Source organism: Pleurodeles waltl, chromosome 12 (genome assembly GCF_031143425.1).
Source record: "Pleurodeles waltl isolate 20211129_DDA chromosome 12, aPleWal1.hap1.20221129, whole genome shotgun sequence".
Classification (NCBI taxonomy): domain Eukaryota; kingdom Metazoa; phylum Chordata; class Amphibia; order Caudata; family Salamandridae; genus Pleurodeles; species Pleurodeles waltl.
Genome location: NC_090451.1, coordinates 64,882,748 through 64,909,577, shown reverse-complemented (window position 1 = coordinate 64,909,577; position 26,830 = coordinate 64,882,748). Strand labels below are relative to the sequence as shown.

The following is a 26,830-nucleotide window of genomic DNA, read 5'->3' as shown; positions in this document are numbered from 1 at the left end:
GCACACAGTGCCATGTTTATGTCCCCTGCGTGTATAGAACACATGATGCTCACAGTTCCATGTTTATACCCTGTGTGTATTAAACACATGATGCGCACAGTGCCATGTGTATACCCCGTGTGTGTATTAAACACATGATGCACACAGTGCCATGTTTATGTCCTGTGTGTGTATTAAACACATGATGCACACAGTCCCATGTTTATGTCCTGTGTGTGTATTAAACACATGATGCACGCAGTCCCATGTTTATACCCATGAATGTATTGAACACATGATGCACACAGTGCCATGTTTATACCCCATGTGTGTATTAAACACATGATGCCACAGTCCCATGTTTATGCCCCATACCATGTTTGTACCCCGTGTGTGTATTAAACACATGCTGCACACAGTGCCATGTTTATGTCCAGTGCGTGTATTGAACACATGATGCTCACAGTTCCATGTTTATACCCCGTGTGTATCAAACACATGATGCACACAGTGCCACGTTTATACCCTGTGTGTTTATTAAACACATGATGCACACAGTACCATGTTTATGTCCCATACCATGTTTATATCCCATGTGTGTATTGAACACATGATGCGCACAGTGCCATGTTTATACCCCGTGTGTGTATTAAACACATGATGCACACAGTGCCATGTTTATGTCCTGTGCGTGTATTAAACACATGATGCGCACAGTCCCATGTTTATACCCTGTGTGTTTATTAAACACATGATGCACACAGTACCATCTTTATGTCCCATACCATGTTTATGTCCCATGTGTGTATTGAACACATGATGCGCACAGTGCCATGTTTATACCCTGTGTGTGGATTAAACACATGATGCACACAGTGCCATGTTTATGTCCTGTGTATGTATTAAACACATGATGCGCACAGTCCCATGTTTATGTCCTGTGTGTGTATTAAACACATGATGCGCACTGTCCACTGTTTATACCCTGTGTATGTATTAAACACATGAGGCACACAGTCCCATTTTATGTCCTGTGTGTGTATTAAACACATGATGCGCACAGTCCCATGTTTATGTCCTGTGTGTGTATTAAACACATGATGCACGCAGTCCCATGTTTATGTCCTGTGTGTTTATTAAACACATGATGCACGCAGTCCCATGTTTATACCCGTGAATGTATTGAACACATGATGCACACAGTCCCATGTTTATGTCCTGTGTGTTTATCAAACACATGATGCACACAGTCCCATGTTTATACCCGTGAATGTATTGAACACATGATGCACACAGTGCCATGTTTATACCCCATGTGTGTATTAAACACATGATGCGCACAGTCCCATGTTTATGTCCCATACCATGTTTATACCCTGTGTGTGTATTAAACACATGATGCACACAGTGCCATGTTTATGTCCCGTGCGTGTATTGAACACATGATGCACACAGTGCCATATTTATGTCCTGTGCGTGTATTAAACACATGATGCGCACAGTCCCATGTTTATACCCTGTGTGTTTATTAAACACATGATGCACACAGTACCATGTTTATGTCCCATACCATGTTTATGTCCCATGTGTGTATTGAACACATGATGCGCACAGTGCCATGTTTATACCCCGTGTGTGGATTAAACACATGATGCACACAGTGCCATGTTTATGTCCTGTGTATGTATTAAACATATGATGCGCACTGTCCACTGTTTATACCCTGTGTATGTATTAAACACATGAGGCACACAGTCCCATGTTTATGTCCTGTGTGCGTATTAAACACATGATGCACGCAGTCCCATGTTTATACCCGTGAATGTATTGAACACATGATGCACACAGTGCCATGTTTATACCCCATGTGTGTATTAAACACATGATGCGCAGTCCCATGTTTTTGTCCCATACCATATTTATACCCTGTGTGTGTATTAAACACATGCTGCACATAGTGCCATGTTTATGTCCCGTGCGTGTATTGAACACAAGATGCTCACAGTTCCATGTTTATACCCTGTGTGTATTAAACACATGATGCACACAGTGCCACGTTTATGTCCTGTGCGTGTATTGAACACATGATGCTCACAGTCCCATGTTTATACCCTGTGCATGTATTGAACACATGATGCACACAGTGCCATGTTTATACCCTGTGCGTGTATTGAACACATGATGCACACAGTGCCATGTTTATGTCCTGTGCGTGTATTGAACACATGATGCTCACAGTGCCATGTTTATGCCCTCTGCGTGTACTGAATACATGATGCACACAGTCCCATGTTTATACCCTGTGTATGTATTGAACACATGATGCACACAGTCCCATGTTTATACCCCGTGTGTGTACTTGAACACATGATGCACACAGTCCTATGTTTATGCCCCATGCGTGTACTAAACGCATGATGCACACAGTGCCATGTTTATGCCTGTGTGTGTACTAAACACATTATGCACACAGTCCCATGTTTATACCCCGTGCGTGTAATAAACACATGATACACACAGTTCCATGTTTATATCCCGTGCGTGTATTGAACACACGATGCACACAGTGCCATGTTTATACCACGTGTATGTATTGAACACATGATGCACACAGTGCTATATTTATACCCTGTGTATGTATTAAACACATGATGCACACAGTGCCAGGTTTATCCCCCGTGTATGTATTAAACAGATGATGGACCCAATCCCATGTTTATAGTGTGTATTTGCACTAAGCAAGATACACACAGTGCTATATTTACCATATTCGCTTTCAATAGCACTTGAAGTAAATAATGCCACGTTAACAGTATTGTGTGCAGCAGAAAGTGACATGCATAGTGTCATGTCTACAGTACTGGTGTGCAACAGCACAACGTGTATAGTGTCATGTCTACAGTACTGGTGTGTAACAGCATAACGTGTATAGTGTCATATCTACAGAACTGGTGTGCAACAGCACAACGTGCATAGTGCCATATCTACAATACTGGTTTGCAACAGCATGATGTGCATAGTGCCATGTCTACAGTGCTGGTGTGCAACAGCACATAAAGTGCATAGTGCCATGTGCACAGTACTGGTGTGCAGCAGCACATCATGTGCATAGTGCCAAATCTACAGTATTGGTGTGCAACAGCACAACATTCATAGTGTCATATCTACAGTACTGGTGTGCAAAAGCACAACGCTCATAGTGTCATATCTACAGTACTGGTGTGTAACATCGCAACGTACATAGTGCCATGTTAACAGTACTGGTGTGCAACAGCACATAACGTGCATAGTGCCATGTCTACAGTACTGGTGTGCAACAGCACATAACGTGCATAGTGCCATATTTACAGTAGTGGTGTACAACAGTACATAACGTGCATAGTACCATAGCTACAGTACTGGTGTGCAACAGCACATAGCTTGCATAGTGCCATGTCTACAGTACTGGTGTGCAACAGCACAACATGCATAGTGCCATATCTACAGTACTAGTGTGCAACAGCACATGATGTGCATAGTGTCATGTCTACAGTACTGGTGTGCAACAGCACAACATGCATAGTGCCATATCGACAGTACTGGTGTGCAACAGCACATGATGTGTATAGTGCCATGTCTGCACTACTGTGTGCAACAGAACATGGCATGATTAGTGCCATATGTACAATACTGGTGTACAACAGAAGATGACATGCATATTGTCATATCTACAATACTGGTGTGTAACAGCACGACATGCATATTGTCATATCTACAGTACTGGTGTGCAAAAGCACGACGTGCATAGTGCCATATCTACAGTACTGGTGGGCAACATCACATAACATGCATAGTGCCATGTCTACAGTACTGGTGTGCAACAGCATGACGTGCGTAGTGCCATACCTTCAGTACTGGTGTGCAATAGCACATTACGTGCATAGTGCCATGTCTACAGTACTGGTGTGCAATAGCACAAGAGGCACATAGTGTTGTCTCTACAGTACTGGTGTGCAGCAGCACATGACACATATATGGTTTTGTCTCTACAGTACTGGTGTGCAAATGCACAAGATGCACATTGTGCCTTATCTACAGTACTGGTGTGCAGCAGCACATGACGCACATAGCGCCGTGTCTATGGTACTGTTGTGCAACAGCACACAGCACACATAGTTTTGTCTCTACAGTACTGGTGTGCAGCACCACAAGAGGAACATAGTGCCTTGTTTACAGTACTGATGTGCAGCAGCGCAAGATGCACACAGGGCCTTGTTTATAGTACTGGTGTGCAGCAGCACCTGATGCACATAGTGTTGTCTCTACAGTACTGGTGTGCAGCAGCACAGGATGCACATAGTGCCTTGTTTACACTACTGGTGTGCAGCAGCACAAGATGCACACGGTGCCTTGTTTACAGTACTGGTGTGCAGAACACCTGATTCACATAGTGTCGTCTCTACAGTACTGGTGTGCAGCAGCACAAGATGGACACGGTGCCTTGTTTACAATACTGGTGTGCAGCAGCACAAGATGCACACAGTGCCTTGTTTACAGTACTGGTGTACAGTAGCACAAGATGCACATGGTACCTTGTTTACAGTACTGGTGTGCAGTAGCACAAGATGCACATGGTGTGCAGCAGCACACGGTGCACATGGTGCCTTGTTTACAGTACTGGTGTGCAGAACACCTGATGCACATAGTGTCGTCTCTACGGTAGTGGTGTGCAGCAGCACAAGAGGCACATAGTGCCTTGTTTACAGTACTGGTGTGCAGCAGAACAAGATGCACATGGTGCCTTGTTTACACTACTGCTGTGCAGAACACCTGATGCACATAGTGTCGTCTCTACAGTACTGAGGTGCAGCAGCACAAGATGGACACGGTGCCTTGTTGACAGTACCGGTGTGCAGCAGCACAAGATGCACACAGTGCCTTGTTTACAGTACTGGTGTGCAGAACACCTGATGCACTTAGTGTTGTCTCTGCAATACTGGTGTGCAGCAGCACAAGAGGCACATAGTGCCTTTTTACAGTACTGGTGTGCAGCAGCACAAGATGCACACGGTGCCTTGTTTACAGTACTGCTGTGCAGAACACCTGATGCACATAGAGTCGTCTCTACAGTACTGGTGTGCAGCAGCACAAGATGCATACGGTGCCTTCTTTACAGCACTGGTGTGCAGTAGCACAAGATGCACACGGTGTGCAGCAGCCCACGGTGCCTTGTTTATAGTACTGGTGTGCAGTAGCACAAGATGCACACGGTACCTTGTTTACAGTACTGGTGTGCAGTAGCACAAGATGCGCACGGTGTGCAGCAGCACACGGTACACGCGGTGCCTTGTTTACAGTACTGGTGTGCAGTAGCACAAGATGCACACGGTGCCTTGTTTACAGTACTGGTGTACAGAACACCTGATGCACATAGTGTCGTCTCTACAGTAGTGGTGTGTAGCAGCACATGAGGCAGTTAGTGCCCTGATTTTAGTACTGTTGTGCAACAGCACATGAGGCACTTAGTGCCCTGATTACAGTACTGTTGTGCAACAGCACACGAGGCACATAACGCCTTGTTTGCAGTACTGGTGTGCAACAGTACATGAGGCACATAGCGCCTTGTTTGCTGTACTGGTGTGCAACAGTACATAAGGCACATAGCGTCTTGCCTACAGTAATAGTGTGCAGCAGCAGAGAGGGCACATAGCGCCTTGTCTAGCGTCTCTGGATGTGCGCACCAGGCGCATTAATAAAAGCAGCTTTCTTAAAAGAGGGTACAAATGCAAGCCTTTGTCTGCTTAATTAGAGTGATGTCTGCTCTCTCCTCTCCGCCTCTCTGTCTCCTCTCATCTCTCCCTCGACGGCTCTCACTTCTCGCTCTTCTCATTCTCTCTCTCTCGGGAATCCTCCCCCGTCCAGCCAAGATCCCCATCCGTTTCTCTGTCTCAGCTCTCCCTGTGGACGCCTCTCTCTTCTTCAGCTCGCGTGCTTTCTCTCTCTCTCTCATTCACACACACCCTCTTCCGCGACTTTTCTCCCCCCACCCATCCCCCCCTACATTTCTACATGTGTCAACTCCTCTCTCTACCCCCCTCCCTCCTGCACTCCCTTCCCCTCCTCCTCTGACCCGGCCTCTCACGTGGCGCTGCATCCCCTGGTCCCTTGGAGTATGTCTCTCTCATTCACCCGCCCCCCCACACCCCCACCCTCCACACTGCGTACACGTGTTCCCACCGCCTTGTTCTACCTGATTGTTCTTCAGAGCGGTACAAAGGCCTCTCCGGGGCCTGCAGTGGATTCTGCTGGCACCAGTCTCAGCCCACAGGCCTCAGATGCCACCGGGCACGTGAAGCAGCTGCAGGGGCTGTGCCCTCAGGGCCCCTGCAGAATAGCGCCTCGTTAATCTGCTGCCTCTACACAGAGTGCGCGCGACCCCTGCCTTTTCCACCTGTGAGCCAGCCTAAAGAGGCACTGTGTCCTCGTAAAAATAACATAAAATAATTTATAGAGCAACTAATGGATTTTTTATTTCTTGTCGGTTATGATAATATTAAAATCAAACAGCCGGGACATATAGCGCATAATCAGTGATCCTCTTCGGCCATCAAGTTAAAGTCCTGCACAGGATCCAGCGCTTTCTTCAGGGCCTGGGCCCCTCACTCCAACCGGCCTATTGTTCTCAATAATAGTGACAGAGACACGTGTAAGGCTAAAATGTCAAAGTCAAACACAATAATTCAAAACGATATATACTTGTGATTATACCTTTTACAAATTTCGATTACTCACCATATTTTGGGCGGCAGGATCCCGATCAAGAAGGCAAACAGCAGAAAGGAGGGTCAGACTCGAGGAAAGGAGATCCAGAGCTAGCCGGAGGGCATCTTACCTAAGTGAGCAGGAATATGAAGCGCCTTAAGGCGGTGCGCCTACAGACGGTATCAAAGCGCTAATACTGCGCTTCATGTTCAGAGAGCCTGAGGTGGCCGGGGTCAGCATCACACTTTCTAACTACTCCCACTCCGAGTGGTCCTTCGTGAGGCACAGCCCACGACCTTAAACTGAGTTCTGGTGCATCACTCGTTCCAAGGAAAAGCATCAGTGCCCGATACACCCCCCTTCCCTATCTCAGCCCCTATTCTTTGACTTAATTTTTTTAGCCCCCTTTGTACCAAACAACATTACTTTAAACAGAAGAATGCATGAACCATGTTCTTATTTCTGTCCGATCCCCTACAACTTTTTTTCTTGGCAATAGTTGTATACAAAACCCCACTCCTAACGCTCATTGAAAGAATTGTTTTCTAGCTCCTCAGAGCTGAGCGATCTGAGTCACGCCACGACTGTAGGAGTAAAATAACTCCGTACAGTGCAATGTAGGCAGAATATGAAGAAAGCAATTGCTGATGGCCACAAAAATAATAAAACATTCAAACAGGGTTTTTTTCTAGACAAAAAGTGGAGATTCCCCCATCACAGGATGATCTCACCTTCATACACTGCTTAGTGCTGGAAACGTATGAAGAAAAGGACGTCCCTTAATTTCAGGTGGGGTTTTCCTGATATTCGCATAAAAACCAAAATGCATCTCCTACAAGGCCGTTCATTTGACTCATGTGTCCAAATCTCCAGTTTTTACCTTGTTCTCCTGTTCTTCCTCTTTTGTCCTAGTTTTGTGTTCAGTGCCACGTTTTTGATCTCTGTGCTCAGGCCTTGTTCTTTATACCCGGGGGTATGTTTGCTACTTCCGCCCTGGAGGTTTCTGGGTAGTTTTTGGCCTAGAGGGCGCTCCTTTGATGGTGGCCTCAGCAGCATGGCTTGTAGTGCTTCTTGTTCTCTCCTCTCGTGTCATGATCTCTCTCTTCTGTTTTCTCTCCGCCCTCCCTGCCCCCGATGCCCATCGCCTCCGTAGAGGAGCTCCAGGCCACACAAGACCTCCCGTGACCTCCTCCGGTAGGACAGGCCTCTAACCAGCCCTTTAGTGACACAGGTGAATTCACAATGCACGTCTCTGAAGGATGCACTGAGCATCCCACCCCTGGGCACAGCACCCGCACTTGTGCACTCACCCTCTCACCCTCTCAACCCTGTACCCACCATCCACCCTTTGACTGCTGGCACCCTTGCATATACTGCACGCTTGTACACACCGACCCTATGCACACCCCAATCCTGCTCACAGCTTTCTTTGTCTTACAAATTCTTCCCACCTGTGTATGTCCCACTGTTGCATATATCGCTTCTGTGCACATCCACTAGCCTGGCCATGCTGGCGCCCCTACAGTCCCTGTAAGCCTGTGCACACAGCCTGGCACCCCTACAGTCCCTGTAAGGCCGTGCACACAGCCTGGCACCCCTACAGTCCCTGTAAGCATGTGCACACAGCCTGGCACCCCTACAGTCCCTGTAAGCCTGTGCACACAGCCTGGCACCCCTACAGTCCCTGTAAGCCTGTGCACACAGCATAGCACCCCTACAGTCCCTGTAAGCCCGTGCAAACAGCCTGGCACCCCTACAGTCCCTGTAAGCATGTGCACACAGCCTGGCACCTCTACAGTCCCTGTGAGCCTGTGCACACAGCCTGGCACCCCTACAGTCCCTGTAAGCCTGTGCACACAGCCTGGCACCCCCTACAGTCCCTGTAAGCCTGTGCACACAGCCTGGCACCCCTAAAGTCCCTGTAAGCCCGTGCACACAGCCTGGCAGCCCTACAGTCCCTGTAAGCCTGTGCACACAGCATAGCACCCCTACAGTCCCTGTAAGCCTGTGCACACAGCCTGGCAGCCCTACAGTCCCTGTAAGCCCGTGCACACAGCCTGGCAGCCCTACAGTCCCTGTAAGCCCGTGCACACAGCCTGGCAGCCCTACAGTCCCTGTGAGCCTGTGCACACAGCATAGCACCCCTACAGTCCCTGTAAGCCCGTGCACACAGCATAGCACCCCTACAGTCCCTGTAAGCCTGTGCACACAGCCTGGCAGCCCTACAGTCCCTGTAAGCCTGTGCACGCAGCCTGGCAGCCCTACAGTCCCTGTAAGCCCGTGCACACAGCATAGCACCCCTACAGTCCCTGTAAGCCTGTGCACACAGCCTGGCAGCCCTACAGTCCCTGTAAGCCTGTGCACGCAGCCTGGCAGCCCTACAGTCCCTGTAAGCCTGTGCACACAGCATAGCACCCCTACAGTCCCTGTAAGCCCGTGCACACAGCATAGCACCCCTACAGTCCCTGTAAGCCTGTGCACACAGCCTGACATCCTGTATAATGCTCTGCAGACCTCTGCATGCCCACCCCTTGCCTCCCTCAACCCAGCCTGTGAAGACCACCACCGGCCCTGAGTGGGCAGCGCTGGTCCCATACACACCCCTCTTTACTGTACCCCAGGGATGCACATGCCCCTTCCTCCTCGTGTACTTCTTAACCCAGCCACACCCCTTCAAAGCTGTCATTCCATCCTTCTGGTCCCTGGTCACCGTCCTCTTGAGTGTCTGCGGCCTCTCGCCTTCTCCCTCGCCTTCTCCCTCGGTTCTGCCTTTCCTAAACATGTCTTGGGTTGTCTCCCTGTACGGGTTGGCTGTATAAACCTTTCTCTGTGTCCTCCTTTTCTCATTTCCTCTGTTCTCTCTGTTACCCTCTTGTTTTCATCTGTCTCTTCTTGTCTGTTTCTCTCCTTCTCCGTCACTCTCATGTCTGTCTCCGCCTCTTCTGTTATTCCCTCTCTCTGCCTCTCTTTTTTTGTTTTAATATTCTCGCCTTTCATTTTAACATGTTTCTTTAGCCTGCATTACCCTGATGTCAGTCCCTTTCTCGAGATCCTATTGGTTGTTCGGCTGCTACTGGCTCTTACCTGTCCCTACTGGCCCACGTCTTGTCTGGTAGCTGAGGTCACGGCTGTTACCAGATCCAGTATAAGACGGGAGATTGCACTGTTCACCCTTTGAAAGGGGCCAGTCAGTGTATGACGTCACAGCCCAGCTGACATCATGAAAGAGGGCAACATTCTAGAATGCCTATTGTTGGTGATTGTTAGGGATGCAGGGATTGAGTTAAAAGATTGTTATGGGTGTAAGGATTGGGTCAAGATTGTTAGAGATGCAGGGATTAGGTTAAAAGAACAGTTTTTTATCATCTGCGCTGTACTGTAGCATCACAGCCTGCTGTCATAGGGTATACCACTCATCAAAGACTCTCTACCTGCGGCTCAGGTCTATCGCGAAGGCCCTTAATGACTGGTACAGGCCGATGCCAAAGGGTTAAAAGGGTTAAAATGCCAAAACAATATTCGACTATTGAGAGACTGAAGGTGGAGTTTTCAGGCTTTGGGTAAATGAGAGGGCTACTGTTATTCAATAGCTTAGGGGCTGTCTATGTACTAATGCTAGCCTATGGGTCTTTCAGCACCATGGATAGCACCCGAGTCATCCTTTATGATGAAAGTCTATGGGAGGAAAGTTCAACATCGAAATATGATTCGAGTGGTTTCGGGGGCTGTCCTGCTAGGATTAGAGCTTGTGACACCCAGAACACTGTCTTTTGTCGTCAGAGAACATTCAGCTTATTGAGCCATCCAGGAGACAGGGTAGCTGGGCAACAGCCCAAGGTTTTGGAACGCCAATATGATGAGACACTTGGAGATGTACTCTGATGCTGCCGTGGAACTAGGATAACCTGGTGGTGTACCCAGAGGTGCACAACGATAAACAGGGGGTCACAGACCCAAACCAACACTTGTGGGTGGAGGGAACAGGCTGTTGGGATTCGCCAACAAGAGGCTTCTTTTGCCACAGACGCTGTGGGTCCACCAGGATTGGGGTGCTCCCAGTTCAGTGGAGAAGCAGGGCAGGTCCTCTGGTCCAGGAGTAAGGCTTCGCTTGGTGGTCTAGATGAAACATTTGTACATGCCCTCGATCAATCATTGGATTTATAAAGCGCACTACATACCCGTGAGGGTTTCAAGGCGCTGGGGGTGGGGGGGGCTGGAGTTAATGGTCGAAGAGCCAGGTCTTGAGGAGTCTTCTGAAGGTGAGTAGGTCTTGGGTCTGTCGCAGGTTGGTGGGGAGGGTTTTTAAAGTACTTGTGTGTGCAGTGCAGTTCTTACCCAATTCTATGGGAGCCTTGACAAGTTTACTGCTCCCAATGAGAGTAAGTAATTATTTAAGTTCGGGTGACAAACATACTTACAGGGCATACTGCTGACTTTCTGACACGGGACTAGATTTGTGGAAAATGTGTGTATTCGCCCACGAATATCCATACCAAAACCAAAGAGTCCTTATATGCTTATCTGGGCATTGTTGGTCTAGCAGTGGCTTCGGAGGTGAGGGGGTGTTTGTGTTTTGAAGGGGGAGGGTGTCCTGTCCCACCTGAAAGTGGAGGATAGGAGGTAACTACACCTTTGGAACTCAATGAAGTAGAACCCCATTCTCATTTATGGAAGCCCACACCTCACGGTATGGATAGAGGGTCCCTTGAGGGGGGCAGCATTGATCTCTCTTGGAGAAAGTGGTAGCCATCATAACTGGTACAGCCAGTAAGCTGTACCCCAAATTTCGACATGGATTTCCACAAACCAGGTAGTATCCCACAAGGTAGGAATTCTGGGCACTTCCCGGTTAGAGACAGACCAGAATCCGCTGTTAGAGATCTTTTCAGAATTGGTAGAACTTCCTGGCTCTGAAGATTACAGCCCAAGGTTGAGGATGAAGAGGGGTAACTGGGGGGGAGATGCTTTTAGGAAAAGTGCCAGTTGCAGCTCCCTAAGTAGGTCCTCTTTTCTGTTTCATATTTTACTTCTTCTGCCCACTCTTGTTCCCCACCCATCTTCATCTTATTGTCTACCTCTCATGCTCTCTCTCTCCTTCAGTTGTCTTCCTGTCTTCTTTCTCCCGCTCTTTGTTTATTCAGTATTCTCTCTGCCTCCCACTATCCTCCCATTCTTTGTTCTCTTCACTACTCTTTTTACTCACTCATTCCTCTTTCATTCACGTCCTCATCTTCCTCTACCTATTTCTCTATGTCTCCCTTTCTCCATCCATCCATCCTTCCACCTCTCCCTTCCAACCTCTTGCACATCACCTTGCTGGCCTTCCCAGCTCCTGCACTGCTCTCTTGTTCGGTCAATTTAGACCAGGTTCAGCAGCTTCTTGTGATCAGAAAAATTAATTGTTGGAAATTGGGTTTCTAGGTGGCAGAGGTAGGTACCCTGTCCAAGTAGGGACCACAATCCTAGTCAGGATAAGTCAGATACACAAATTAAATTAACCTGTGCTCACCCCCTGGTTGCTTGGCACAAAGCAGGCCAGCTTAGCTTAGGAGGCCATGTGTAAAGTATTTGTGCAAAGGTGATTTACAGTACCACAGTGAAAGACACCACAAAACAACTCAACACCAGTTTAGAAAAATAGATTTATCTGAGCAAAACAAAACCAAAATGACAAAAATCTAATCAGTAGAAGTTGAGATATTAATTTTTAAAGATTAAGGGCCTGATTTAAAACTTGGTGGATTGGTTACTTCATCACAACGGTGACAGATACTCCCCTTCGCCAAAATCTAAATCCTATAGGACATAAAGGGATTTAGATTTCGGAGGACGGGATATCTGTCACCATTGTGACGCAGTAACCCATCAGCCGAGTTCTAAATCAGGCCCTAAATGTGAAGCTAGTGCTTTGGAATCTGTAGCTATAAAAAGGTTACTTGAGGTCGCGAGGGACGGGTGCAATCCGGAATCTAGGCTGCGATGGAGGGTAGGCCGGCTACAGAATGCCCACAAGGTCCACTGAACAGTACATTAGTTGGAACAACGCGTTGATGGCCAGGACCCAATGCGTCAATATTTCTGCAGCACTCGGAGTGATGAATCACTTTTTGAAGTTTGTAGCTGCAGAACCCCTTTCTGAGGCCAAGGACTGGAGGGTGGGGACGCCTCAGGCAGGAGTAGGACTCACAGATGGCAGAGTCCAGCAGCACCAAGAGAGTTGTAAGCAATCTTTGATGTCCCTGAGACTGCAGAAGAACAGGGGGCAAGCCAGCAAGCCCTTTAAGACTCTTGGGTTCAAGTATGTAGAGAGTAAATCCAGTCCCTCTCACTGCAGGACAGAAGGAGCATGCAGCAGACCAACACGGCAGAGCAAACAGCAGAGTGGCAGTCCCTTCTCCAGCACAGTCCACAGCAGCAGTAGGTCAACATAGGAATACAGTTGCAGAGTGGCAGTCCTTCCTGGCAGCACAGCTGTCCTTCTTCCTGGCAGAGTGTCCTTGGTTCCAGTAGAGATCTGCTTTGGTGGGGTTTGGGGTGCAGTATTTATACTTTGGTGCCCTGGTTCTAGAAGGTGGGAGAAGCTTCCAGAAGCAGGCCTTTGAAATGTACAGATGCCCTGCCTCCAAGATGGCTGAAGTGACACTAGAGGGTTGTTAATTCCTAATATGGGTAGACAGGACAAGTCTATTCAGGTGTAAATGAAGCAGTGCTAAGCTCTGCCCCCCATCAAGCCAGTTAATTGACCACTAAGGCCCATCACGTCACACCTAATCTCCCATTGTGTGTGGCTGTCTAGAGGGAATGCACAGAGTCTAGCTGTCACCCAACCCAGACATGTTTTCAGAGGCAGGCAGAGGCACAGAATGGTTAAAGTAAGAAATGCTAACTCTCTAAAAGTGACTTACAATTTAAAATCCAACTTTACCATAAGTTGTGATTTTAAATTGTGAGTCCAGACACACCAAACTCCACATTTCTATATTTTCCTAATTGGGAGTTACACTTAAAATATGTCCTAAGGTAATCTCAATGTTTCCTATGGGAGAGATAGGCCTTGCAATAGTGAAAAACGAATTTAGCAGTTTTTCACTACTTAGGCATATTAAACTTAAAAGTAAATTACCAACTTTTTTAATACAATGCACCCTGCCTTTGGGGCTAACTAGGGCCAACCTTAGGGTGTGACATACATGTAATAAAAACAAAGGTTTGGGCCTGGTAAATAGTTGCACTTGACAGGTCAATATGTCAGTTTAAAAATGCACACACAGGCTCTGCAGTGGCAGGTTGGAGACATGGTTTAAGTACTAAAGTCGGTGGCACAATCAGAGCTGCAGGCCCACTAGTAGCATTCAGTTTACAGGCCCAGGGCACCTATAGTGCACTTTACTTGGGATTCAAAAGTGAATTAAATATGCCAATTGTGGATAAGCCAATGTTACCATGTTTTAAGCAGAGAGCGCGTGCACTTTAGCCCTGGTTAGCAGTGGTAAAGTGCTTAGGATCTTAGAGCAAACAAAAACGAATTCAGCTATAAGTGGAGGGAAAAGGGAAAAAAGTTGGAAGCTGACCATGCAGAAAGAGCCATTTCCAACATTAATGAATAAAGATAAATACATAAATGGGCTTTGTGTCAACCACTTCATTGATTGGTTTATTCAACTGTCAATCAGTTTGCTTTTGCCCAACACAGCATCCAAGATGGAGTAGTGGGTCACCCTTAGCTTTCTGCCTAATCACATTGTGCACATCCATCCCATTTGGCTCCACACACCTCCAGCATCCCCTCCCACACACCCCAGCACTCCCACACCCCCCACACACTCACACCCCCTCACATCCCCCCCACACACACAATCTCCAACAGTGGAGCTGGAAGGTGCGTGCGGGGTGGGGCGCTGCAGCGCCCCCTGTTACCCTGGATGGAGTTCAGGTGGAGAATGAACAATAACGAGGTCTTGGGGTGTCCTCTGCTCTCACGCACAAGCTGCCACCTGACAAAGCGCTGCTATGTGTTTTAACACGAGCGGTGTGTTTACAGTTACTCTCTCTGGCTGCAAATCTAGGGTTTTTAAACATTTTAATTTGTGAGCGTCTTCATGAGGTTTTCCAACACACATGCAAATAAGGACACGTGCTTGCTTTATCAAGTGAGGAAGAAACATCTCAAAGTGCCCATCAGCAGCACGCGGAAACAAGGGAATGGGCCCCCGTTTGCCAGGGTTGATAAAACCAGATGGTGTTGATGGTCAGCACCCCCTCCCCACTCTGAAAATGGTTCCCGCCCCACTCATCACCAACCCAACAAAAGACCCCCGGCAGCACTCTTTCACCCACCGAAGGTACCCGGCAGAGGAGTCCACCCCCAGAAACTGACAGAACCCGTCTCCTCCTCCCCCACTTTCTCCCGCCCGTCCGACCCCCCCCCCCACCCCCCCCCGGGATGACAGACATATTTTGACAGATTAGGAGCCGTGCCTCTGCAGACAGTTTGTTAGGAGATAATGATTTGGCTGTGAAAGTCAATTCCTGGCATGTGCTGGCACTTGCGCGCGAGCCTCCCTACTCAATCTCCCCTTCACTCTCCCCATCACTCTCGCCATCACTCTCTTGCCCCTCTCGCTTCCCCTGTCCCTTTCTCTCTCTCTCTCTATCCCTCCATCCCATCTCTCTACTTCTTCTCCCCTGATGTGTCACTAACCCCCTGTTGAGCATCCCCTCGCCTCACCGTACGTCTCTTCTCTCCTCTTCCCCACAGCTGTCGCCTCACCCCTCCTCTCCACCAGTCCCTCCCTCTCTCCAGCTTTCGCACTTTTTGATTTCGGTCTTTTCTCCGGCTCTCGTGGTTGGTTTTATTTTCACCCACCTCTCCCCCACTTCCTCCGTCTAATGCTCTATGGATCTTCTTCTGTCCCTCTTCCCTCAGCTGTCCTTCCTCATACCCCTTCCTCCGTCTCTCTCTTCCTCGCTCTCTGCTACTCCCTCCTTTATCTCCCAGTTTTCCCTCTTTCTGCCTTTTATATGTTTCCCCCATTTTATCCCTCCTTCCTGAATCTCTATTCTGCCATTTCTTCCCTTTTCCCTCACAGGTTTTTCTCACCCTTTTCACCTCATCTGCCCTCCTTTCCCTTTCTTCCCATGTCTTCTTCTCCTTCCCTGTCCCTCCCACCCTTCCATAGCTCTCTGACTTCTTCTCACCTATATTCCCTTATTCTCTTCTTTACTCGTCACCTAGTTCTTAACTCTCTCTCTACCTCTCTTGTCTCCCTCTTTCACCCCCCAGGTATTCTTGCACTCTTTCTTCTCCGCTTTTCCCTCCCTCCTTCTCTTCTTCGTCCTCACAGGTAGGTGGGTGGATAGATACACTCACACACGTGGTATTGGGGGAAGGGGCCCTAAAGTGAAGGCCTTTTCAACCCAACTCAGGAGTCGGTCATTTTTCAACTTTTTCACATCAGGATTTCGGTCAACAAAAATACTGATATATCTTACACGGATTCAGTGTTTGCAGATACACTTATAGTTCTTTGGCCCTGAAGTCTCCCCTTAGCGTTATCTCGTGGCAGGTTCCGCTCTATAGAAAGTCCAGGCTTCCCTCGGTGTTTTCCTATGGTGGTTTAGCACCATGGATAGCTCATTCTGTGTCCTTTTTCCTGCAGTCTCCTCCTCAGTCTTGTCCTGTGTTCTTTCAGTACCACGGATAGCCCATACACCCTTTGTTATCCCCTAGCAGGGGCAGCACCATGGATGGCTCAGACACCCTTCATGTTACTCTATGGAGGGTTCAGCACATTCGATAGCTCATACTTCCTTCAATGTTAGCCTCGGCAGGTTCAGCACCATGAATAGCTCGCACACCCTTCTAAGTTATCCTGTGGCGGGGTCAGCACCATGGATAGCTCAGGCTCACTTCCGTGTTATGTTATGGCTGGTTCAGCACCGTGGGTACCTGAGGCTTTCATCAATGTTATCCCTTGGCAGGTTCAGCACCATGGATAGCTCAGGCTCACTTCCGTGTTATGTTATGGCTGGTTCAGCACCGTGGGTACCTGAGGCTTTCATCAATGTTATCCCTTGGCAGGTTCAGCACCATGGATAGCTCAGGCTCACTTCCGTGTTATGTTATGGCTGATTCAGCACCGTGGGTACCTGAGGCTTTCATCAATATTATCCCTCGGCAGGTTCAGAACCATGGATAGCTCAGGCTCCCTTCAATGTTATCCTACGGCGGGGTCAGCACCATGGATAACTCGGACCCTCTTCAATAATGTTATCCTGTGGCGAGTTCCGCACTATAGATAGCCCAGGCGCCCTTAAGTGTTATCCTATGCTGGGTTCTTATCGCAGGTACAGCTCTATAGGTTGCTCCGTCTTCCCTCGACGTTATCCTATGTCGGTTCAGCTCTAGTGATATCTCATTCTATGACTTGTTCCTGAAGTCTCTTCCTCAGTGTTATTCTATTTTATTCAGCACAGTGAGTAACTACATTTCTGTCGGTTCTTATGAAGTTCATGCTATATGATTTTAACAGTTTCGTCTCCCTCGTGTGATGCACACGCACACACACTCTTCATCCATTGGCCTTTTCAAGTGTCAGTCACATTTTCCTTCCACACAGCATGGAGCCACGCTCTGAGATGACATTTTCCTTGTGCAGAACTGCACAAGCACCACAGAAAACGTCCATTTCACAGACAGGCCTCAAGGGCCAACCTTTGCCTTAATTTCTTCATCAATTTCGTTAACCTTTTTATTTATTTTTTCCAATGTGTAATTTTTTTCTTACGTTTTGTAAAAACCATACATGCACAGGGATGATATTGGCTGGTATCATCCTTCTGCTCAATAATTCCAATGTTTGTCCTTCTGCTTCTCCTGTTTATTTAAAGCATTCTACCCTCAGCCCGGGGAATGTCCTAATAGCCTCACAGCCCTTCTGCCTCAGATCTGCGGCTCCTGCCTGGAACTCAAGGAGGAGGCCTTTAGCAACTGTTAGAGCCCTGAGCATAGGGCTATAATGTTGTTACCAATATTATCATTATTATGGCTGCAAATATCATTGTCTTCATGGTTTATTGTTATGCTGGGGCTATTATTACCATTCTTTAGCTTGTTTGATTATTGTTATCACTAGCAAAACCGACATCATCTGTTTCATTACTGTCATTGTGAGGCTTATTTCATTTGTATTAGTGGTAGTGATGGTTCGGGGAATCATTAGTAGAAGCAGTGATGATGTTAATATTAGTAGAAGTGATGATGTTAGTATTATTATTAGCAGTGATGATGTTAGTATTATTAGTAGCAGTGATGAAGTTAATATTAGTAGAAGTGATGATGTTAGTATTATTAGCAGTGATGATGTTAATATTAGTAGCAGTGATGATGTTAGTTTTATTAGTAGCAGTGATGATGTTAATATTAGTAGTGGTGATGATGGTAGTAGTGGTGACGGTGGTAGTGGTGTTAGAAGTGGTGATGGTAGTAGAATTATTATTAAGAGTAGTAATGGTGGCAGTAGTAGTAACAGTAGTAGAGATCAACCTAGTAGCATTATCATCATTAATAGGTATGGTAACAGAATTATGACTAGTAGTAGTCATGGTAGTATGATTAGTAGTAGTGATTGCAGAATTATTAATAATACTAGTGAGTACTACTGATTGATTGCAGTAGTATTATTAGTAGTAGTGATGGTCGTAGTAGCATCATCATCATTAGTAGTGATGGTATTAGAATTATGACCAGTAGTGGTGATGGTGGTAGTATTATTAGTAGTTGAGTTGTGAGGGTGGTTGTAGTATTATTAGTGGTGGTGATGGTATTATTATTACTAGTAGAATAAATACTAGAATGCATGCTATTTTTTACATATTTATTAGTAGTTGTTATGGTAGTAGAATTCTTATTAATATTAGTGATGGTGATAGTATTATTAGAAGTAGCAGAGATGCTGGTAGTAGAATTAATATTAGTAATTGTGATGGTGGTAGTATTAGTAGCAGTGATGGTTGTAGTAGCATTAATATTAAAAGTGGCAGTAATAGAAGTAGTAGTGGTCCTATTATTATTATGTTACGGTATGTATCTTTTCAGGTTCCATCGCCTTCTCTCTGCGGTCCAGTCCTGCTGGGCTCCTTACTCCGTCCTAAGTCCAGTAAGGTGAGATCCCAGTCTACCAGCTGCCTCCGACCCATTTTCAGTCCTAGTTCCACTGTCCCTCTCACCCTCAGTCCAACACCCTGTTATGTTTTTTATTAGTTTTCAGCCTTATTTCATCCTTTGCACCCACCACCAAAGCCCAGTATTGGGTACTTCTCAAACCATACAAGTCTTCTAACTCCTACGTCTTGCACCCCGACTCCTCCCTTTTCAAAGGTCTCCTACCTTCGCTGTCCTCCAACCCTACAACTACGCCCCTCGCCTCCTTTTTTAACTTACCTCCATGTCTCGTATCCCAAACCCTTCTCCTTTTCTTCTTTTTTTCTGCTTCCAACTTTGCACCTGTTCATTGTCTCTGGTGGTTTCCAAGCTCTGCCAACGTCTTCCCCTTGCTGCAGTCTACAGTCCACTCCCCAACTGGTGCCAACTATTGCTCCCTCCCATAGAGCCCGATTTCCCACTCCTTCCCCTTTATTTGGGACCCCCTCACCTTCCAGGTCTCTTCGTCTCAGCATCTTGTGTCCTTCTGTACTTTTCACAAGTCTTCTAGCTCACCGCCTCATAGACTGTCTCGATAACTCGTCCTCACATCACGATGATCCATTTATATCATTACTTAAACTAAATGTACTGTGTTTTGTGTCACCGGAGGCAGCACTCTGATGAAAGCGCCTATAGGGTCAATAAATAGAAACACAAACAATGTATGGGACGCGGCAACTGCCTCAGCCAATCAAATGATTGAAATACTGGCACTAGCTAGAGTAGTTCGACAGCATTCTGAGCCCATTCTCTGAGTGTGCCGAGTGAGTAGGAGGTTGGGTAATACTGCCCATGTGTTGTTGTGCATTAACCATTGTTAACTGCCCTACCCCTAATTATGCCTTGCCTGTAGTTCCAGCATATAATTGTATCGCAAGCAATTAATGCGTATTAATGACCTCTGCAGAGAGCGTTAATGGCTGTTAACACGAGCAGAGGGTGTTAATAATAATAGTTCTCATCTTTATTATTACTGTTATCAACATTTTTGTACTGTTTTATCTATATAAATATTACTTTTATGATTAATATTCTCATCACTCTTCTAATTATTTTTATATCAAGTGTTTAATGTTTGAATTTTCTAATATTCATTTTATTGTTATCAACACCAATGTTATTTTATTTCTAATTCATTTATTACTCTCACAATCCCCTAATATCTTTTGATTTGTATTATTATTATTAATAATAATATTGTTATAATTGTTGTTGTTACATTGAGGGTTGTGGCCTGTGGATATATCTACCCCCCTCTTCTTGTCTCCACAGTGCAGTTTGAGAGCCCGGCCTGGGACCTACCTCCTACCCCATCCATGGAGCGCCTTCAGCAGACCCGCCAGCTGAGCCCACAACTTGGACGATGCCGCCATGGCAGCGGTCGCAGCCAGGAGCGCCGGCCCAGTGTTGGCGAGAGGGTGGACCCCACAATACCGCTGGAGAAGCAGCCGTAAGTCGCTCGATGGGAGAGGCTGCAAGATGGCCGCTTGCCCCGGATTGAAGGCGGGAAGGGAGATGGCTATATGGATATACTGATGATTACAGCATTGCAAGAAGTGGTTTAATACCATGTGAAGGAGAAAAGCTTGTGTACCAACTAGGGGAAAACATAAGGTGCGGTTTGCAATGAAGTAATTACATTTGTTTAGTGCAGCACCTTAGACTAGATCAACTCGAGACCCTTCCTGAATGAAGAATCAATGGCCGATGGACTTTACAAGACTAAGACTGATAGGTGCTTCCTTTAACATCTCGGGGTAAATCTATATCAAGAGAGGCCAGTGGGGAAACAAATAGATTTCCAGATATGCTGGCGCCTCTAAAGAGCATATGGAGTGGTCCTGAGTGCAACATATCAGTCTTGCAGCGCTTCTTCAGAGGCATGCAAATGAATACCCAATCCTGCATCCTAAAATGTACTCGTACGCAGCGGAGTACCCTGTCCTCCAAACTCTAAATAAGGCCTCTAGTGTTTTTATACTAATGCCAGAGACAGAGTGTCTAGACAGTGTGTTTGAGAGATAGTTAGACTCCAAGGGGGGACAGAGATAGTTTTGTGGTACCAGTTGGAGCATGAAATAGGGATGGATCAGTGCCGCAGGGTGCTAGCAACACATTCTGTGAAAGATTATTTTTAATGGCTGAGCCAGAAGTTAGCAAAGTTGAAAGTTCTGTGGCAGTGCAATATAGTGCCAGAGATACGTGTGTGGTTATAGCATGGGGGGTGTTAATGACGATGCTAAAAGCTTTCAGAGATAGTTTTGTGTCATTGCTGGCGGGTACTACTGACAAGATTTGTCAAAAGTGTGACTATCTCAAATACAAAAGGGCAACTAGTCTGGAAGAGTGTAGAAAAGGGGGGTGAAAAAACACTTAACTGTCTGAATTAGACATCCAAAGATATTTGGAGAAGGTGCCTCATCCACTAAATAGTAGCATGCTTCATCATCGGCACCTATCCAGACACTGGTGGGATGATACCACCAGGGTGGATCTGACCAGATTTGGGAGTTCTTACGTAAAGTATCTATCTGGATAAAGCAGGGATCCAGGAATGAAAGAAACAGCTAAAAATACCTCCTGGTATACCCCGAGGGATTCCTCTTTATTCCAGGGTACTGGGGGTATGAGTAAAAACAAATGTGTGGTTTACTACATAATTAGTGCCTCAATTTCCCCTTGTTCGCCAACATGTTTTGGCCCTCGTCAAGAGCCCGTACGGGCCTGGGGCCTTCATCAGGGCTGTCGATATATATCCCTGCCTACCTACACATGCACTCCACGCATAACTGTCAGGCCTAATGCTCTCACCTGGTCTGGAGGAGATTGCTCGGTTAGAAGTTCCCTACTATTGGGTGGTTGTTGAATCATGCGTGTCTGGCTGGCGGTGCCATCCTATAGTCAAACATTCGTAAAGGGTCGGTCACCGCCACTCGCGCTTAGAGGCTCCACTTCAGACCAGAAAACTGTGCATATGCCAGTTGTTGGAAGGGCAGAGGTTTGTACGACAGTGCCTCAACACTGTGTTTCAGGAGGTGCTTCACCCCCCACTCACATCTGTGCTTTTCTCACCCTATTCTGCAGGTGGTTTCATGGTGCTATCAGCAGAGCCGATGCTGAGACCCTGCTGCTACTGTGCAGGGAATGCAGTTACCTGGTGCGGAACAGTGAGACGAGCCGAAATGACTACTGCCTGTCTCTCAGGTGAGCCGCTCAGTCACCTGCTGCTTGCTAGCATGTCTTCATCCGTGTTGCCTGTGTCGCTTACTGTTTGAAAACGGTTTACGCAGCCATTTACAGCAAAACAGCACAGATTTGTGAGGTCACTCACGTAGGGATTCCCTTGAGCACTGATGCAAAAAACAAAAAAAAAACTAATATGCATAATCCCACACTCCTTGATTCATTCACAAGTTTACAAAAAAGAGTTCTCTACAATTAAGTTTAATTACATTTAGGCTAAACCTGTAGATCTTTTAAAACACATCAGTGGCACATTTATTTACAACAGTCTTAGTGAAACACATAAACCCATAGAGGAAAGGACCTGATATTACACATCTACTCAATTACAAGCAAACACCCAAGAGTGCAAACTCAAATACTGAGGTAGGTGGAAGGCGCTGTATTCTCATGTTGTGCTCATCTAGGACCCTAACATCAGCTGATAAGCAAATCTTGCGTTCTCCCAGCCTCCATTGGTGCACTGTCGAAGACTTTCAGAAAGTGCCCAAAGAACCTCCGCACAAAGCACCACCGATGTAAGCCATCGTGTAGAGATGACTTTACAGAGAAATTCAAACTAGAGTAACACCTTACAAGACAGACTACAGAGAACAGATGTTACAGAGAAACTTCTTTGCAAAAAAAGACAGAAAAAAGTTGGTTTAGAGAAATGCCTCCAGAGAGAAATGTTTTTTTTTTATGGAGAAAAAATGGCATCTTCATTTTTGAAGTCCGTCTAGTGCTAAATGAATATATCCCTGTTGGGTTTTGATGTTTATCTGTAAAGGTATTTCTATGGATGGCCTTCTGTATGGAGATGTTCTTTATAATGACATCAACCCTTGGCGCGCTCCATCCACGGCAGTCTGTCTCCTATTTCACTTCTTGAGGGGTCAGGTGGGGGACTTTGGTTGGTTTTGCTCTCTATCACTAACGTAAGATTTCTCTCCGTTTATTCTGCCACGTGACTGAAACCTTGAAGGAGCATTTGGAGGTCCAGACTCCTGCAGGGAAGGCCCCCCATTGCAATGTGGATGTCCATTCTCACTGGGCTAGTTAGATAATAGTATATGCTCGACAGGATCATATGGAAGCTTCAGGCAGAGCCAGCAAGTAGCTGGAAGGAGCAGAAAAGGAACACAAGAGAAAAAATACAAGTACAGGCAAGAGAAAGATGCATGGATGAAGGAAAAGGCTGTCGGAACAATACTTAGTCCGAGGTGTAAACACCAAATCATTGTGTCCCAGCTAGGCATCCAGCTAGTGCATAATTTGTAAATAAAAACGTGCCGGTGCCCAAAGCCCTCCTCTTAATCACGCGGCTGCTGCAATTTAGTGTGCGAACACGGAATACTGAGGCAGCGTAATCCTGAAGCCATCTCGGGCCTCTTTAATCCATTTACAGCCACTCCCTGCCCCTTCAGCTCACTCCTGCAGCTTTCTCCCTTTGTGACGATTTTTCGTTTTTCTCTTCCTCCTTCTTTCCCATGTCTTTTGCTCGTAGTAAATGCTTGAGGCAGAAAAATAAGCGCCAGCCCTCAAAAATAAAATGCCGGTGCTCCGCACCGGAAACAACAAGCACAAATTAAGCACTGCGTCCAGCCAGCCTATCTGGGACATGATCCGCTGTGTGATCAGGTACACACTGAAAATTGCTATAAAAATGGGGAAAATTAAACTAGTGTAAAAAATGACAAGCAGCTCTTTTTAATAACTCTAAAGCCATGCAGACTAGTTTCTCAACACAACCCTGACGTATTCGTAAATGCTCTGTGTTGTCCTTTGGTCTTCCTGTCTCGTTCCTCACGTATGCAATATCAACCTCAATCATTGCTTGTGTGACACTGCCCAACATACCTCATCATGTCCATCAGATGCCCCTCTCCTTCACTGTGGACAAACACTGATGTGTTTAATTACTTAATCAGGCCTTACTCGTCATGCACACCACCGCATTGTTTCATTCCTTGTGTGCGCACGGTCACCCTGTCTCTTTCCCCAACTGAGTTATCTTACATATTGTTATTCAGCGCCAAGAGGCATATGGGTGAACGTGCGCTTTACAAATACACATGTTATGTTATGCGCAATGCCCTAGGCGCTTTCTCGTTGGGTGCGCAAGATGGTCTCATCAGGTGGCTTGGGTTGGCCTTCATCGTCCCCAGTTCAACTCGCCAGTACATAGTCTTCTACACCTCTTGCTACCAAGATTCTATCATCATACAAATATTATCCAGACCATCAAATTAAAGCGTTTAAATGGGACCATCCGACTGCATCAGGTATAATTCGACCAAACAGTCAATTCCCTGCCCTCAGTGCTCTCCTTTGTCCATCCAGCCTGACAAGGTCCAGTGTCCACGGAGACTCTGGTACGACCCCAAACCTCCTGGATATTTCTTAGTACTTGCCAAATCCTTGCATAAAATCCCGCAACCCCACCTTACACCCCAGACTGCAGACTGCTCTGAGATGGTTGCCTGCTGCATACAGCCCTCCAAAAAACAAAATCAAGGGTAATGAACACATAATTACCTGTCTGTTTTCTTCTCCACCATGCTCCCTCATCCACTGCCCGCGTTGACTTGTCTTGCCTCGTTCCTTTCTTCTGTTACTTAATATCACTTGTCACGCTCACTAATGGTGTTTTCTGCCCTCAGATGCTGCCAAGGCTTTATGCATGTGAAATTCACACACACAAAGGACAACAAGTACATCGTTGGTCAGAACAGTGCCCTTTTTGGAAGCATCCCAGAGGTGATACACTATTACAGCACTCGCAAGCTGCCCATCAAGGGGGCAGAGCATCTATCTCTGCTCTACCCAGTCACAGCCCAGACTCTCTGACAGGACATCTGAACAGCCTGGGAACCTACCTGCCCTTCTGCATCCTGCACACAAGGTCAGGTTGTTGGGAACTAAGGAAGCCAAAGGGCCAGATTCTGCTTTAGATATATCCAACATGCACATGGGCAGCAGGTTCTGCCTAAGAGGGTAGATACCAGGTGGAAAGGGCTCAGGAGGACTAGCTGAGAGCTGAGGTAGGTGGAGAACACACAAGCAGGCAACCACCGCAGCCAGACATAGCATCCTCCTCCGACTGACATAAGAAAGCCAATGAGAGTGGTGACCAGACAACTCATGCGATAGAAGCAGGAAACCACCAGTGTTGGAGAACACCTTCACCAAACACGGCAAGGCTAGTAGGAAGATGCCAGGACTGACGCTTGTGTGAAGGGTGGAATTGGCTTAAAAAGAGACGAGTAAGGAGGCAGTGACGAGTGAGAGGGTGATTTACCCCAAGCAGTTACGACAGAAGTGGCAAAAGGACATGAGCAAGGTAGAGGGCTGTATGAATCAAAGTGGAGGCTTTAGAACTGCATAAGCAACAAAAACAATGACTTTACTTGGCTAAAGCCTGGCCAACAGACATCAGCGAGGTAAAGAACTACTTCAACCAAAGCCAAGCCAGCGGAGGACAAGAGGCACAAATGGAAGACACTCAATGACTTAAAAAAGGCAAAAGAAACATGGCTAGCAACAGACAATCGCCTAAAATCAGGAGGAGCGGGGTGAAGGAGAACCCTACTTCATTCAGACCAAATTGGAGGACATCTTGGGCAGAGAAGAATGTCCCACTGAGAACCAGAAAGAAAAAGTACACCGACAGAGAGATAGGTCCATCAACACAATGAAGACAACAGAAAATTTGTAAAGAGAACACTAACACAAATATATGGAACATAACATGAGCCCATTGGAAATCCATTTTTACTAGAGGAGAGTAACGATAAGGAAATGGGCCTAATGTTACCAACAAAAGAAAGAAAAGGAAAGAACAACAAAAAGCACAGTGTCCACCACAGTTAAAGGGAATGCTCTCACAAAGGCAAGAAAGAGGCCACCGTAACCGTAAACAAGAAGGGAAGTTGCGCACATGAATAAGAGGGAGAAAGATGGCTAGACAGCGAGAAGAAAAAGGATGGCCTCAAAGGCAACTGAGTTGAACGTGGCACTGCCATAGACCGAGGAAAGAAGGAGATGGCCTATTAAATGTGAAGAGGAACGGAGCATATCAAAAAGATTATTAATAGGCGATCGAGGGACTACCTTTTCTGTAGCCCTGATGAAGTCCCGTAGGCGGGTCGAAACATGTAGCTGTTTAAATCCACTAATAATACTGGTATTTTTGTGATAGAATAATGATGAAATAAATTGTGAAGAAATGTTTCTACTTTTGATAGAGGACGAGCTAGTTTGGACTTTTCTGGAATTAAAGATGCAGAACAATGTGAAATCTGTGAACGGAGGGGTAGGAGACATATTAGGAGCGAAGGATTGTCGATTCTTTAACCTGCTTGGATTGCTATCAACCAAACACAGATTTTTTTGTATCCTGTTGTACTAGAAACGGTATTTCAGCAATAAGAGCCTCGCATTGGCTGCTCCGTCGGGTTGATCTCTGGACAGCGCTCGCAGCTTTGAAAACCTTTTCAGCTGACATTTGAGGGATAAGGACAATATGAAAATGTTTCAACTTCTCACATAAACTTATGAGGTTCATTTTGTGCGGGGAACACGCAGGCATTCACAAATGAGCACAAGGCATCGGAAATGTATCCATTAAACTCACTGCATCGTAAATGTAAAAGTTGTCGAAGTTATTACTTGTACAGTGAA

The 26,830-nt window shown here is 46.5% G+C and overlaps 1 protein-coding gene across 2 annotated transcripts in view; it reads left to right on the top strand.

Moving 5' to 3' along the window:
* SHD (Src homology 2 domain containing transforming protein D) overlaps positions 1-26,830 on the top strand; it is a 90,034-nt gene that overhangs the window by 39,873 nt on the left and 23,331 nt on the right. Inside the window, exons 4-6 of one of the 2 annotated variants that reach the window (XM_069216884.1) lie at positions 20,198-20,375; positions 22,010-22,129; positions 24,811-26,794. In XM_069216884.1, coding sequence (XP_069072985.1) covers positions 20,198-20,375; positions 22,010-22,129; positions 24,811-24,997 — 485 coding nt within the window. In that variant the 3' untranslated portion in view covers positions 24,998-26,794. Of the gene's footprint in view, positions 1-20,197; positions 20,376-22,009; positions 22,130-24,810; positions 26,795-26,830 lie in introns of those variants that run through there. The other variant, XM_069216885.1, reaches the window with a different exon arrangement.